At 38.2% G+C, this 16,890-nt stretch overlaps 2 protein-coding genes across 5 annotated transcripts in view; one reads left to right on the top strand and one right to left on the bottom strand.

Annotated features, from left to right (window-relative positions):
• LOC127453218 (E3 ubiquitin-protein ligase znrf2-like) overlaps positions 1-16,890 on the bottom strand; it is a 425,349-nt gene that overhangs the window by 340,706 nt on the left and 67,753 nt on the right. The window lies entirely within an intron of this gene.
• LOC127453088 (nucleotide-binding oligomerization domain-containing protein 1-like) overlaps positions 1,484-16,890 on the top strand; it is a 16,372-nt gene continuing 965 nt past the window's right edge. The window contains exons 1-11 of one of the 3 annotated variants that reach the window (XM_051719152.1): positions 1,484-1,979; positions 2,893-3,067; positions 6,984-8,787; positions 8,909-8,992; positions 9,067-9,150; positions 9,455-9,538; positions 10,065-10,148; positions 10,231-10,314; positions 10,410-10,493; positions 14,956-15,039; positions 15,458-16,890. The exon at positions 15,458-16,890 is cut by the window's right edge and continues 965 nt beyond it. In XM_051719152.1, the coding sequence (XP_051575112.1) occupies positions 1,785-1,979; positions 2,893-3,067; positions 6,984-8,787; positions 8,909-8,992; positions 9,067-9,150; positions 9,455-9,538; positions 10,065-10,148; positions 10,231-10,314; positions 10,410-10,493; positions 14,956-15,039; positions 15,458-15,530 (2,835 nt within the window). In that variant the 5' untranslated portion in view covers positions 1,484-1,784 and the 3' untranslated portion in view covers positions 15,531-16,890. Of the gene's footprint in view, positions 1,980-2,892; positions 3,068-6,983; positions 8,788-8,908; positions 8,993-9,066; positions 9,151-9,454; positions 9,539-9,779; positions 10,149-10,230; positions 10,315-10,409; positions 10,494-14,955; positions 15,040-15,457 lie in introns of those variants that run through there. The other 2 variants (XR_007899363.1, XR_007899362.1) reach the window with 2 other exon arrangements.

The following is a 16,890-nucleotide window of genomic DNA, read 5'->3' as shown; positions in this document are numbered from 1 at the left end:
CCAGACATAAACACACACATCAAATAGACGTCTGGGTGAGGTGCGTGTGCTATCAGGGTTTATTATGATTTTACAACTGTACACTGATAGCACATGTACATCACCCAGACGTCTATTTGATGTGTGTGTTTACGTTTGGAAGACGTATTTGTTACGCTGATTGCTCATCTGCAATACGTCTATTAGACGTTTCCTCTTGGATGTCAGTAAAACATTCAGCAGATGTCTTTGAGATGTTTATGGTAAATCTGATCTTTTTAAGATGTTTAGCAGATGTTAATTCAATTGTGATGCTTTCCAGATGAAACTATCTAAAACAGACATCTCTGAGATGTCACCCAGACGTCTATTTGATGTGTGTGTTTACCTCTGGAAGATGTATTTTTTACGTTGTTTGCTCAACTGCAATACATCTATAAGATGTTTCCCCTCAGATGCCAATAAGACGTTCAGTAGATGTCTTTGAGATGTTTATGGTAAATCTGGTCATTTTAAGATGTTTAGCAGATGTTAGTTTCATCTGGAAAGCATCGCAATTGAATTATCTAAAACAGACATCTCTGAGATGTCACCCAGATGTCTATTTGATGTGTGTGTTTACCTCTGGAAGACGTATTTTTTACATTGTTTGCTCATCTGCAATACGTCAATAAGACGTTTACACTCAGATGTCAATAAGACGTTCAGCAGATGTCTTTTAGATACGTTTATGATAAATCTGGTCATTTTAAGATGTTTTGCAGATGTTAATTCAATTGTGATGCTTTCCAGATAAAACTATCTAAAATAGACATCTCGGAGATGTCACCCAGATGTCTGTTTGATGTGTGTGTTTACCTCTGGAAGATGTATTTTTTACGTTGTTTGCTCAACTACAATACATCTATAAGATGTTTCCCCTCAGATGCCAATAAGACATTCAGCAGGTGTCTTTGAGACGTTTATGATAATTCTGGTCATTTTAAGATGTTTAGCAGATGTTAATTAAATTGTGATGCTTTTCAGATGAAAAGATCTAAAATAGACATCTCAGAGATGTCTATATGATGTGCGTGTTTATGCCTAGAAGACGTATTTACGTCTATGAGACGTTTCCTCTCAGATGTCAATAAGACATTCAGCAGATGTCTTTGAGATGTTTATGATAAATCTGGTCCTTTTAAGATGTTTAGTAGATGTTAATTAAATTGTGATGCTTTCCAGATGAAAAGATCTAAAATAGACATCTCACGTGTTATCTGGGAGCATTAAGCAATTTATTAACACATTGCATTTAAGAACAAAAACTATAGCATTAAATGATTTTAAACGTTGTCACATAAAGACGACGCGGTTTTTAATATTTAAGTCGTATCTCTGATCTTGCCACACGACTCACATTCAAGCAAATGTTAAAAACGACAGAAATGAGTCAATGCTGGGCGTTTATCAGTGAACGAGGTCAGATTTCATCCGTCACTTCTTTAGTTTTACTTCCTCTTTCAAAATGAGACCATGAGCCCAACAACAACTCCCGACGTTTCTGCTTATTCTTCATGTTAGACACACTCTTTCGGTTTCTGTTTTAAGACAGTAAAACATTCTTAAAATGTCACGATGGGAGCGATGCGTATTTTTAAAACTCAAGCGGCGCTTTTGAATTGAACGCGCGCTGATTCGGCGGGAAATCTTTATTTTGTGTCAGGTTTGACTTGACGGGTCTTCCAAAGGAACATTCTGGTATGCCTCGACAGATCCGGCTACGGAGTCTCTCATAACTTACTAGGGTTGATAGACTGTTTGAAATGGGCTCTTATGTGAAAGACGGGACGCACACCTGTGCACCCTCAGCACACCTGAAGCTGCTCACCTTACATCGAGAGCTGCTGGTGGATCAGGTGAAAAACACACAGTGTGTTCTGGACAACCTGCAGCTGAACGGATTCATATGCACTGAAGATATAGAGATTATACAACGCAGCAACACCAAAACAGACCAGGTACAACACCAACCAAAAAGTACCATGGTAATGCCTTGGGCATGCACCATGGTATTCTTTGAAATAACTTGGAGCACCATGTAAATACCAAGGCACATGAATATGGCAATGATCCAAAAGTTAAGACACACCTACGCACTCGTGCTGTTATTATTTTCCACATTTTAGAATGATCATAAAATCATCAAAACTATGAAATAACATATGTGGGTGTCATGCAATGATTTTAAAAATAAAAACTCTCTCATATATGAGTTTGTCTGTATAGATTACAGCTCTGCACAATCTGGGCATTCTCTCAAGCAACTTCAAGACTTCTTTTGTAAAGAAATGCATACATAGGTACAATTTATTGTCCAAAGTGTGTCCAAACTTTTGACTGGCAGTCTATTGCATTAATACAAATAAATAAGATCTATGCATTTAAATTTCACTTCAAAATCGAATTGAATAGAGTAATCTTGCATGACTAAATATTTTACATTTTTTAATTTAACATTTCACAATTCATATTGATGAAATTTTATGAAATCTAAATGCATAAATGTTAATTAGTACCTTATTCATTAACTACATTAGTACTATACTATATGAATGAACAATACTTTTACAGCACTTTTAAATCTTGTTTAATGTTAATTTCAGCATAAACCATTTTAAAATTAGAGGTTAAATATGCAATATGCAGTATGAACTGACATGAACAAACAATAAACAATTGCATTTTTAAAAACTAACATTAACCAAGGTTAACAAGTGCTGATAAAAATATTGTTCATTGTTGGTCCATGATATCTAATGTGTTTACCAATGTTAACAAATAGAACCTTATTGTAAAGTGTCACCAGTTAATTTAAAATAAAAATTCTTAGAATTATTCACTTCTAATCAACTCACTTTGTTGGACCTGCAGGTACGCAAGATCTTGGAGCTTGTGCAGAGTAAAGGAGAGGAGTGCTGTGCATACTTCATACACATACTTCATGAAGCATACGACGCTTACATTGACCTGCGGCCTTGGTTCAGTGATATTCAGTACACACCATTAGATAATATAAGTGTCATACCAGTGATTAACACTGACCCAAGTGAGTGTGTTTTCATTTAAAATCATATATCAAATCATTTCAGAAATACAGAATCCATCAAGGCCTACAGTGGTGGCCAAAAATATTGGCATCCTTGGTAAATATGAGAAAAGAAGGCTGTGAAAAATATAACCTTATTGTTTATCCTCTTGGTATTTCATTCAAAATATTCACAAAAATCTATCCTCAAACAGATGGATCAAACAATTCCAAACACAACACAAGTTTGATTGTCAAATATACGTGTGGCACAATTTTTGGCACCCTTTTATTCAATACTTTGTACAGCCTCCCTTTGCCAATATAACAGCTTTAAGTCTTTTCCTGTAATGCCTAATGAGGTTGGAGAACACATGGCAAGTGACCTGAGACTTTCCTCCATATAGAATCTCTCCAGATACTTCAAATTCAGAGGTCCAGGCTGGTGGACTCTCCTCTTCAGTTCACCACACAGGTTTTCTATGGGGTTCATGTCAGGGGACTGGGATGGCCATGGCAGAACCTTGATTTTGTGGTCAGTGAACTATTTTTGTGTTGATTTTGATGTGTGTTTTGGATCATTGTCCTGCTGGAATATCCAACCACAGCCCATTTTAAGCTTTCTGGCAGAGGCAGTCAGGTTCTGATTTTTTATCAGTTGGTATATGATAGAGTCCATGATGCCATGTATCCGAACAAGATGTCCAGGACCTTTGGCATAAAAACAGCCCCACAACATTAAAGATCCACCACCATATTTAACTGTGGGCATGAGGTACTTTTCCATATGGCTATCTCTCTGTGTGCACCAAACTCATCTCTGGTGTTTAATACCAAAAAGCTCTGTTTTTGTTTCGTCTGACCATAAAACCCTGTCTCATTTGAAGTTCTAGTAGTGTCTGGCAAACTGAAGAAACTTGAGTTTGTTGTTGGATGAGAGCAGAGGCTTTTTAATTCAAACCCTCCCAAACAACTTGTTGTAAAGTAGGTGATGTCTGATTGTAGTTTTGGAGACTTTCTGACCCCAAGACCCAACAAATTCTTGCAATTCTCCAGCTGTGATCCTTGGGGAATTTTTGGCCACTCGAACCATGCTCCTCACCATGCATGGAGACAATATAGACACACGTCCTCTTTCAGGCCGATTCGTAACATCTCCAGTTGATTGGCACTTCTTAATTATTGCCCTGATGGTGGAAATGGGTATTTTCAATGCTTAAGCTATTTGCTTATAGCCACTTCCAATTCTGTGAAGCTCAACAACCTTTTGCTGCATCATAACTTTATTCTTTGGTCTTACCCATTGTGCTTAATCATTAAGAGAATTTGGCCTGTGTGTTACCTCATATTTATACCCCTGTGAAACAGGAAATCGTGGCTGAACAATTTCATGTTCCTTGTCACCCAGGTGTACTAAAATTGTAAAATATGAATGGCAATATACTTCAGATATATTTTACTCATAAGAATTTCTAGGGGTGCCAGTAATTGTGAAAAACGTGTTTTGGAGAAAAATATTTATTTAAGAGATTTTTCCCCTTTTCATTTAGTTTACTTCAATTAAAGGTTAGAATGTTGTGAATATTTTGAATGAAAGATCAAAAGGATAAACAATAAAGACATTTTTCCACAGCCTTCTTTGTTCATATTTATAAAGGGTGCCAATATTTTTGGCCACAACTGTATACTGTAGTTACAAATGTCAGTTGGGGTAATTGTCAAAACATGGACATGAACTTTTAGATGTTGGGTTATTCCATGTCAAATCAACAAAATTTCCAAAATTCCCTAGCTAAAATATTAGTGTGGAGTTTCAGCACCTTTGGTGTATGGACCCCTAATGATGCAATCCAGAGATCTGCAGATGTACATTTCTGAAATCCAAACACTAGATATATGTATTACACTAACTGAAGTGCCACATATGTCACTTATTCTTAATAACAGTGTATTTTTGGACTCTTGAAATTCGATATTTTAACATTATTGTTTATACACTGCCTGGCCAAAAAAAAAGTTGCATACTCTAATATTTCGTTGGACCGCCTTTAGCTTTGATTACGGCGCACATTTGTTGTGGTATTATTTCGACAACCTTATACAACATCACAACATTTACTTCCATCCAGAGTTGCATTAAGTTTTGGCCGGGATCTTGTATTGATGACAGGAGGGTCGAACCACTCCATAAAGTCTTCTCCAGCACATCCAAAAGACCTTCAATGGGGTTAAGATCAGGACTCTGTGGTGGCCAATTCATGTGTGAAAATGATTCCTCATGCTCCCTGATCCACTCTTTCACAATTTGAGCCTGATGAACCTTGGCATTGTCATCCTGGAATGTGCACGTGCCGTCAGGGAAGAAAAAAATCCATTGATGGGATAAACTGGTCATTCAGTTCATTCAGGTAGTCAGCTGACTTCATTTTATTGCTGCATAATGTTGCTGAGGCTCAACCTGACCAATTGAAGCAACCCCAGATCATAACACTGCCTCCAGAGGCTTGTACAGTGGGCACTATGCATGACGGGTGCATCATGCACTTCCCTTCTTACTCTGACGTGCCCATCGTTTTGGAATAGGGTAAATCTGGACTCATTAGACCACATTACCTTTTTCCATCGCTCCACAGTCCAATCTTTATGCTCCCTAGCAAATTAGCCTCACTAACAAGTGGCTTTCTTGTGGCCACAGCTGTTTAGTCCCAATCCTGTAAGTTCTCGTCACATTGTGCATGTGGAAATGCTCTTACTTTCACTATTAAACAGCCGTGAATTCTACTATTGATTTTTTACGATGTGACTTCAAGCATTTTAGTGATCTCCGATCACGATCATTCAAGATTTTTTCCCGACCACATTTCTTCCACAAAACTGACGGTTCACCACTATCCTTCCAGGTTTTGGACAGTTCTTCACCCAATTCCAGCGATTTCAGCAATCTTCTTAGTTGTTGTCTTTGCTTGATGCAGGCCAATAATTTGCCCCTTCTGAAACACAGTAACATCTTTTCCACAACCACGGGATACATCTTCCGACATGGTTCTCTAAGAAACGAGAAGCTTCACACTGCATCAGTTTGGGTTAAAAGAACTGTTGTCAGCTGAAACATGTCAATCACTGAAATAATGATCCAATCATAGGATCTTCAGTATCTGCTAATTTAAATCCAAATGGCAACTTTTTTTGGGGCCAGGTAGTGAATGTTAATAACTAAAAGTATAGTTATTACATTATTTGTAATTCAGACCTTTGTTTCATTGGACAATAAAAAATAACTTTATATCACGTGACCCACATTTGGTTTTTCGACCATTAAAAATGGGTAAAATTGAACAATTACGCATGGAGCCACATTGAGAGCCCCTTATCTTTGGGATTGAACCATTTAGGGTCTTAATTAAGATACCAAAGGTAAAGTTTGTTCAGAACCAAAATCTTAAAGGATATTAAGATATCTTTAATACTTCTGGAGTTATAGGCACTCCAACTTTGGAAAAACAACTCAAAAAAAGTTTTTTCCCCATTTTTGGACTCCCACCATTATCTCTGTGTAAAAATAAAATAATGATGCTGCCACCTTTCTAAGGTAATTTCTTTGACCTGTAGTTTTACTACAAAACCATAGGCAAAAATTTTCATTTTGACCCCCCTCTACAAAATAATGGATTACAGAGTAAATATTCATCCATGGCATTTAATATTTTGTCTTTCGTCATCATGTGTCTATCCCTCACCAGTATAAAAATGATAAAAAACCGGGGACCTCTGTTTGAGTTGACTCAAAGAAAGTACTTGAGAAAGTACAAATACTTAAGTCTCTTAAGTAATATGCATTATATTAATTTGAATTTTATTCATACATTAAAAATATGAATACAGTTATGGGCCCTTCATCCAGTTGTTTTGGTGCACTAACTGTCTTGCATCTTCATAGTTAGCAAGTACTGTGAGAAGCTCCGGCATGAGCTGAGAAGAGACACTCAGTTCATCATGTCCTACTCGAAGAGCGACGAAACGCCACTGGAAGATCTTTACACGGACACGCAGATGGAACTCTTGAACGACAGGGATGAGAGTCTGGGCTACTTACAGAGTCTGGATGAACTTCTAGGAGACCAGGGGGTCTTCAACCAGCAGGCCGAGACCATCTTTATCACTGGTGATGCTGGCGTAGGCAAATCCATTGTTCTTCAGAAACTGCAGAATTTGTGGTCCAAACGGGAGCTGAGCACTCGTGCCAAGTTCTTCTTCAAATTCAGGTGCAGGATGTTTAGTGCCTTCAAGGAGTCATATGAGATCTCATTGAAGGACTTGATCTTCAAGCACAATTGCTATCCTGATGCAGACCCTGATAATGAAGTCTTTAACTACATTTTACGATTTCCTGAGATGGTACTTTTCACGTTTGACGGGTACGATGAAATCCAAATGGAATTTGACCTGGACGGTGTTCCCGAAGTGGTTTCCCCCGAAGAAAAGACAAGCCCTCTTCTGCTTCTGATGAATTTGCTGTGTGGAAAATTGCTCAAGGGTTCTCGAAAGATCCTGACCGCACGAACTGGCACAGAAGTCCAAAGCAGAGTGATGAGGAAGAAGGTGTGTTTGAGGGGATTTTCACCTGAACACCTGAAGAGATACACAGCTCTACACTTTCCCGAGCAGGTATTCAGGACGCTGGTGAATGAGCAGCTTGATGCCAACCCTCACCTGTCGAGTCTATGCTCCATCCCATTGTTCAGCTGGATCATCCTCAAGAGCTTCAAACATCTCCGTTCTGTATACGATGACTTTGAGTTACCGGACTCTTCCGTCACCCTCACAAATGTCTTCTTGCTTCTTTCAGAAGTCTTCTTGGGTCACTCAACGGCCCGTACTGGACTTCTGAAACGGAGCACAAGGTGTCCTGCGGAGACCTTCAAAGCTGGCGAGCAGAAGCTTTCGGCCTTCTCCAAGCTCGCTTTACAGTGTCTAGAGAAGGGCGTATTCGTGTTCAGCATGGACGAGGTGTTGTCATGTGGATTAGATGAAAAGGACCTTCAGTTTGGCTTTCTGAGGCCTGTTTGCCATTACGACGGATGCGGAGGCTCGGCTACCTTTGAGTTTCTTCACATGACCCTACAGGCCTTCTTAGCAGCTTTTTCTCTGGTTCTGGACTCAAAAAACCCTCCTGATTTGATTCTGAGGTTCTTCTCCAAATGTGAATACAAGTCGTCATCGTCTTGTTTACCCTGTCTTGGAAAGTCAAAGCCCAGAGACACGGATCCTTTTCAGACCAATGAGCACTTTCAGTTCACCAACTTATTCTTATGTGGTCTCTTATCCAAACCCAACGCTGCGCTCCTAGAGCACCTCGTTCCACCATTGTTGTTGAAGCAAAAGTGCAAGACGCTCAAGTCGTACCTGTCGAATGGCGTGAAGACTCATCTTAAGAGTCTGCCCAGTAGCCAAGCCACAGAAATCGAGGGCATTAAAGTGCACGCAATGCCAAATTTCTTGTGGATGCTTCGGTGCATATTTGAGACGAACAGCGAGGAAGTGGCCAAGATGACCGCCAATGGCATATCGGCAGATTACATCAAGATTGCGTTCTGTAACATCTACTCGGCGGACTGCAGCGCTTTGAACTTTGTACTCCATCACCGTAAGAAGCACCTGGGAGTCGACATGGATAATAATAACATTAATGATTATGGTGTGAAGCAATTGAGACCGTCTTTCAGCAAAATGACTATAGTAAGGTAAGGAACATGCACGCAGAATTGAGATTTACTCAAAGCGTCTAAACAGGTTTAGAACAACATGAGGGTGTGTAAATGATTGGTTCTGGTTGAACTATCACTTTAAATGTCTGCCTTTCAGATTGTGTGTGAATCAGCTGACGGACAGCAGTATTGAAGTTCTGTCAGAGGAGCTCATCAGACACAAAGTTGTCAGGGTGTTGGGGTGAGTTAAACTGAACGTCAGGCTCTTTATGTTGCGTTTTAATTCGACAGTCTGATCTATAACAATATTTACAGCCTTTACAAGAATCAGATCACAGATGTCGGAGCCAAACTGGTTGCAAAGATCATTGAAGAATGTCCACGTTTGAGGACTGTCAAGTAGGTATCACAGAAACATACTCTGATAGCACAACACAAATGCATTGTGAGACGTTTATGCGATGTGTGCGTTTACACCTGTCAGATGTTAAACAATCAGCACATTTTTGTGATATGTATAATTTAATGCACATGTGAATCTGGTCTGTTAACACACAAATATGGAACTTCAAATAGAATTGTTTTCCAGATGAAACATATATGTGCTCTTGGAAACATACATGTGCTTATTTGGGAATATAGAATACAGTAAATGTACAAGAAGGTTTTTTTTCTAATAAATAATGTCTATGTTTTGCTCAAGGCTTGGCTGCAACCAAATCACCGCTGTGGGTGGGAAGCATCTTGCTTGCGCTATTCAAAAGAGCAAATCTATCTTTGATATAGGGTAAGATTATTTATTTGAAAAATGTATATATTTTCGAAAGCAAATAAATCACCCAAAAAGGAAAACTGCGTCATCATACTGTATACTCGCCCTCATGTCATTCCAATCCACGTAGTGGTGTTTTTTTTGTTTTTTCTGAGAAATGCAAAAGGCGATGTTAGACAGAACGGTTCTCACGTGAATGATCACAAAGTGGAAAGTTTAATAACATTTATTACATCTACATTTATTCATTTGGCAGATGCTTTTATCCAAAGCGACTTACAAGAGAGGAAAACATAAGCGAATCATCTTAGGAGACAGTGGTATGAAAAGTGCTGTATTACAAAGTATCACTGGCATCATAATAGTATTCAAAACAGAATAAAGTGCAACAGAATTTTTTTTTTTTTTTTTCATGCTCACATATGTCATAATGACCACTTAAATGATAATTTGATGGTGCTTCTTCATCCTTTTTGGAGTTTCACTATCCACTTTGATTGTATGGAAAACAAAAGCTCTGATATTATGTCTGATTTTGTAGAATGTGGGGTAATTCGATTGCTGACGAGGGGGCAGATGCTTTTGCGGAGGCATTAAAGAATCACCCCAGCCTCACCAACCTCAGGTAAATCTCCTCTTAAATCTTCAGAAAATGATGCTTAATTCAGAAGACATAGCTAAATCATAATTGTTGCATCGCTGTTTAGTCTCTCTGCCAATGGCATCACATCTCATGGTGGCAGAAGTTTGGCAAAAGCGCTCGAGGAAAACACAAGCCTTAAAATCTTCTGGTGAGACTGACTTTTCTAATTAATGTGCAGTACATAAAACGCTTCGGATGATTGTTCTTAGTCTTCCATTTTTATTTAATGCACTCATTTTCCAGGTTGATCCAGAACAGAATCGGTGATGACGCAGTGTCAGATCTCGCTGATGCCATCAGGTCGAACTCTTCTCTGACCCATGTGATGTACGACACTATTTCTATATATTTTTATTTTTTTTGGAATTTCTCCCCTTTTCTCCCCAATTTGGAATGCCCAATTCCCAATGCACTCTAAGTCCTCGTGGTGGCGTAGTGACTCGCCTCAATCCGGGTGGCGGAGGACGAATCTCAGTTGCCTCCGCGTCTGAGACCGTCAATCCGTGCATCTTATCACGTGGCTTGTTGAGCGCGTTACCGCGGAGATGCAGTACATGTGGAGGCTTCACGCTACTTTCCGCAGCATCCACGCACAACTCACCACACGCCCCACCGAGAGCGAGAACCACATTATAGCGACCACGAGGAGGTTACCCCATGTGACTCTACCCTCCCTAGCAACCGGGCCAATTTGGTTGCTTAGGAGACCTGGCTGGAGTCACTCAGCACGTCCTGGGTTCGAACTCGTGACTCCAGGTGTGGTAGTCAGCATCAATACTCGCTGAGCTACCCAGACCCCCACTATTACTATTTTAATCATCATTAGCAATAATGCTTAGTAATGTAATCTATACGTTTTAGGCCCGAGACATACTTTACACAAGCGTGGGAATGAAGTCACGTCTCGCTACACAAGCCCTTTTGACATTTAATCATGTGCTGGATATGAATTATAGATATTATCTACAAATCAGCTAGTTTTTTACTTGTTAAAATTCCATTGTTGATAATAATAATAAAAAAAAAGGTATTTCCGCAAGTAATGATGTTTTTTTATATTAATAAGTAATATTTTACTAGTGCACATGTAATTACCAGAGGTAGACCGATATATCGGTTTTATCGATTAATCTGTGCCGATAGTTGCCGATATTGTCCTTTTTTTATTCTCCCGTGTAACTCTAGAGCATTGCAAACCAAGCAAAGTCTCGGTTTTAAAAAATATACAGGTGCATCTCAATAAATTAGAATGTCGTGGAAAAGTTCATTTATTTCAGTAATTCAACTCAAATTGTGAAACTCGTGTATTAAATAAATTCAATGCACACAGACTGAAGTAGTTTAAGTCTTTGGTTCTTTTAATTGTGATGATTTTGGCTCACATTTAACAAAAACCCACCAATTCACTATCTCAAAAAATTAGAATACATCATAAGACCAATAAAAAAAACATTTTTAGTGAATTGTTGGCCTTCTGGAAAGTATGTTCATTTACTGTATATGTACTCAATACTTGGTAGGGGCTCCTTTTGCTTTAATTACTGCCTCAATTCGGCGTGGCATGGAGGTGATCAGTTTGTGGCACTGCTGAGGTGGTATGGAAGGCCAGGTTTCTTTGACAGTGGCCTTCAGCTCATCTGAATTTTTTGGTCTCTTGTTTCTCATTTTCCTCTTGACAATACCCCATAGATTCTCTATGGGGTTCAGGTCTGGTGAGTTTGCTGGCCAGTCAAGCACACCAACACCATGGTCATTTAACCAACTTTTGGTGCTTTTGGCAGTGTGGGCAGGTGCCAAATCCTGCTGGAAAATGAAATCAGCATCTTTAAAAAGCTGGTCAGCAGAAGGAAGCATGAAGTGCTCCAAAATTTCTTGGTAAACGGGTGCAGTGACTTTGGTTTTCAAAAAACACAATGGACCAACACCAGCAGATGACATTGCACCCCAAATCATCACAGACTGTGGAAACTTAACACTGGACTTCAAGCAACTTGGGCTATGAGCTTCTCCACCCTTCCTCCAGACTCTAGGACCTTGGTTTCCAAATGAAATACAAAACTTGCTCTCATCTGAAAAGAGGACTTTGGAACACTGGGCAACAGTCCAGTTCTTCTTCTCCTTAGCCCAGGTAAGACGCCTCTGATGTTGTCTGTGGTTCAGGAGTGGCTTAACAAGAGGAATACGACAACTGTAGCCAAATTCCTTGACACGTCTGTGTGTGGTGGCTCTTGATGCCTTGACCCCAGCCTCAGTCCATTCCTTGTGAAGTTCACCCAAATTCTTGAATCGATTTTGCTTGACAATCATAAGGCTGCAGTTCTCTCGGTTGGTTGTGCATCTTTTTCTTCCACACTTTTTCCTTCCACTCAACTTTCTGTTAACATGCTTGGATACAGCACTCTGTGAACAGCCAGCTTCTTTGGCAATGAATGTTTGTGGCTTACCCTCCTTGTGAAGGGTGTCAATGATTGTCTTCTGGACAACTGTCAGATCAGCAGTCTTCCCCATGATTGTGTAGCCTAGTGAACCAAACTGAGAGACCATTTTGAAGGCTCAGGAAACCTTTGCAGGTGCTTTGAGTTGATTAGCTGATTGGCATGTCACCATATTCTAATTTGTTGAGATAGTGAATTGGTGGATTTTTGTTAAATGTGAGCCAAAATCATCACAATTAAAAGAACCAAAGACTTAAACTACTTCAGTCTGTGTGCATTGAATTTAATACACGAGTTTCACAATTTGAGTTGAATTACTGAAATAAATGAACTTTTCCACGACATTCTAATTTATTGAGATGCACCTGTATATAAAAATAAAAGTCCCTGGTGTGTTTCAGGTTTGTTTATAGTTAAATGTTTAGTGTTATGCACCAAATCTTCATTTTGTTTTTTCTGGTTATTGTTTTTTTGTTGCAACAATAAACTGCAACTATGATTTTAGTTATTTTGGACTCTTGTAGCCTCTGTGTCTGTGCCAGTCATAGTTTTTTTTTTAGTTTTTTTTACATTCTATAAAATGTTCATTTTAAAAACTTTCAGCCGATTAATCGGTTATAGACCTTTTCCACCACCTTCATTATCGGCAAAACCCACTATCGGTCTACCTCTAGTAATTACTGATATCTAAAATGATCATTTTAACTAGTTGTAATTAAAGATAGGGTAAGACGCCCCCCATTAAGAACAATGTTCATTTACTTTTAAATTGTAATGTACAGCTCTGGAAAAAATTTAAGAGACCACTACAAAATGATGAATTTCTCTGGATTTACTATTTATAGGTATGTGTTTGAGTAAAACGAACATTTTTGTTTTATTCTATAAAGTACTGACAACATTTTCCAAATTAAAATATCATCATTTTTAAACAAAATCACAGCTTTCATGCGTGTTCGCATGCTCTCCACCAGTCATCCACATTGCTGTTGGGTGACTTTATGCCACTCCTGGTGCAAAAATTCAAGCGGCTCGGCTTTGTTTGATGGTTTTCAATGGGGTTCAGTTCTGAAGATTGGGCTGGCCATGACAGGGTCTTGATCCGGTGGTCCTCCATCCACACCTTGATTGACCTGGCTGTGTTGCATGGAGCATTGTCCTGCTGGAAAAACCAATCCTCAGAGTTGGGGAATATTGTCAGAGCAGAAGAAAGCAAGTTTTCAAACACGGCTTGATTCATGCATCCTTCACAAAGACGAATCTGCCCGATTCCAGCCTTGCTGAAGCACCCCCAGATCATCACCAATCCTCCACCTCGTGGTCTAATGTTTAGACGGAGACCTGGAGAGGCCTACAAGCCGCAGTGTCTCGCACCCACTGTGAAATTAGGTGGAGGATCAGTGATGGGGCAAGAAGCCCCCTCAGGGTAAACTTTAAAGAATGTATAAAATACGTCTTATATCATTCTTGGAATGTATTTTTTAAATTTAAAGTAAAATATCAAATCAAATATTTTATGTAATTGTTTATTTTCACAATTAAGTTGAATAGTTGAATAACTGAATAAAAACAGAATCCGAGTTAAAGGGATTCATCTGAAAGGTACACTTATTCTATGATTTATATACTGTGCAGGCCTATGAATATATACATCTACCCCGGGGATGTCTTCCCTCATCTTACCCTATCTATAATTCATATTCTGCACATGATTAATGAAAATACGGCTTACCATACAAGCTTGAATTTGTATGTCGTTGCGTTCCAAAATGTGTCAAAAGCGCAATTCTCAGTGTTGCCACAAGGGGCGCTATAGCAGACATTAGCGTAAACAGTCTTCTTCTACAGTGAGTTTTCTCTTTCACGACGGAGTAACGATTTGAAGAAAAACTTGCGACTTAAACGTAGTTAAATTGTCGATGCGTTTATAGCTAGCTACTTGAATAACACGCATACAGATATTTTAAAGGAAACTCTATCGCCCCCTTGAGGTTTGCTTCTGGCACACTGATTCAAGAACGCATTCAGGTTTGTTCAACGGGATCGTGCGCTTCCAATGTGTTCTCACATCTCCATTTGTGCACTTGCGTAAAGTATGCTTCTGACCTTAATGTCGGTAAACGCACCTGTGTGCTGTAAGACAACATACTGCATGCACTCATTTATTTTTTTAAAGATTTACGCATTTCAAAACTGAGTTCAGTCATCTTTAATCAAATAAAAATCGATATATTTTAAGTTTTATGAATTACATTTTGTTAAACATTAAACAATTCAGTATGGGAGGAATTTTATGAACTTTGAAGCAAATAATGAACTCTGACAAATTAAATAATCCATTGAATTCTTCACAGGCTAATAGAAAATGAGCTGACCGTTCATGGAGCTGAACAGCTCGCTGAAGCCCTGACAAACAACACGACACTGAAGGAAATCAAGTAAGATCTGAGCTCGCTTCCAGAACACTGTGACCCGTCTATGTAGGCAGTATTTTAAGACTTGCTCCCAACATGAAGGCCTTCTAAGATGCATACCTTTTTTGTGTGTGGCCAAAATCTAAGACAGCATTGCATTTATCCTTCAATGAGAAATTCAGACGAGGCGAGATAAATGTACGCAAGGCATGCTATGTGTGTGACATGTAGGGTTGCTGTCTATGTAGAGCGTTCCAAATCGCTCACTTGTGAGGTTCCATTTCAGTCCGTATGCTGTCTAAGAAGGCAGCTGCCTATGTAGATGATAGCCAGCTCACTAGTTTTCTTTTATAATAAACCTGTTAATGAAACGGTGTAATGTGGCGCATGAAGTCACGCTCCAGTTTCACTCACTTCCACTCATCTTCTGATGTGTTCACAGTATTAAAGGAAACCGAATCTGTGAAGAAGAAGAAAAACTCTTTGAGGTTGAAAAGAGGCTTCGCTTCCGCTGAGAAGGAAAACAGAACACACGTGACGTCTGTGAGGAAATGTGGCGTAACCACAGATGTTGATGTAGCCTACATTAGGCACAAAACAAACAACATTTATTTAGCTGTTTTACTACAATATTACGGTCTAATGTTTTATAACAAAGCCACAACAATCACAGGTCAATACATCAGGGCTTGGTGATATCACAATATTTATGTAATCACTCTGAAATGGTTAAAAAGGATGATTTTGTTGTCATTGTAGACAAGCAGGTTCAAAATGTTTAATGCAAATAGTAGAACACAGTAAAAATCGAGTTTATAAAAAAAGCAAGGCCTGTTTTCCCACACTGTTTTTCACTAAATGAACACAAGGGAGAATATTTAATTGATATGCGCCAAATATTTAGGCCTAGTAATTAGCAGGAATATTTTCCTAATTGCAATACATGAAAAATGAAAAAAAAAAAAAAAAAAAAAAAAAAATTTTTTTTCCCCAGTTTCTGCAAATTAATTGTTCCATCAGTTTTGAATGGATTCATTGATGTTTTGACGTAAGTACGGAAATTAACTGAACTTTAATGCTGTTTTTGCAACTGAAGATCAAAAATCACGTGCAGGATATGAATTGTAGATATCTATACAAAAATATTTTACTAGTTAAAATGCAATTTTTTTATATCAGTAAAAATTGTAATTCTTGATATATAAAATAATGTCATAAAAAAACTATTCTTGATATAAAAAACAGAATTTTAACTAGTAAAAGCTAGAAATTAATAATGCTTAATAACTAGTACTTTTTTATATCTATAACTGCATTTTCACTAGTATTTTCACTCCTCTTCCAAACACAATTGCAGATATCTATAATTTCTTACAAGTAAAAATTCAAATTTTACATATCAGCAATGTACTTCTAATGCAATGTCTTTTTTTATATCAGTATTACATTGTTACCAGTACAAATATCCATTACTGATAATTAATTAAATTACAACTAGATATCTGTAAATGAGATCTGGTATTTCATATACCTGCATGATTTCATATATCAATATATTGAAGTCTTTCTAACTTACAATAACATTATATGTATCTGAAATGAACATTGCCACGAATGAAAACCAAATTTTATCAAAAATAAGCATTTTTACTATTTGTAATTCAGTTGTTGATATTAGGAATGGACATTTGCACTAGAGATAATGCAATTATTGACATCAAAATATGATCACTTTTACCTGTAAAAACTAGAGAAAAATTAATTATAGATATCTGTAATTGCATTTTCAACAGGAGTGAATTACACACCATTGAAATTCTGCTCGTCAAAATACAGAAACGGACTTTTACAGATGAAATTCAAATTTTTTTTTTT

Source organism: Myxocyprinus asiaticus, chromosome 15 (assembly GCF_019703515.2).
Source record: "Myxocyprinus asiaticus isolate MX2 ecotype Aquarium Trade chromosome 15, UBuf_Myxa_2, whole genome shotgun sequence".
NCBI lineage: Eukaryota > Metazoa > Chordata > Actinopteri > Cypriniformes > Catostomidae > Myxocyprinus > Myxocyprinus asiaticus.
This window is presented reverse-complemented; position numbering and strand designations above follow the sequence as displayed.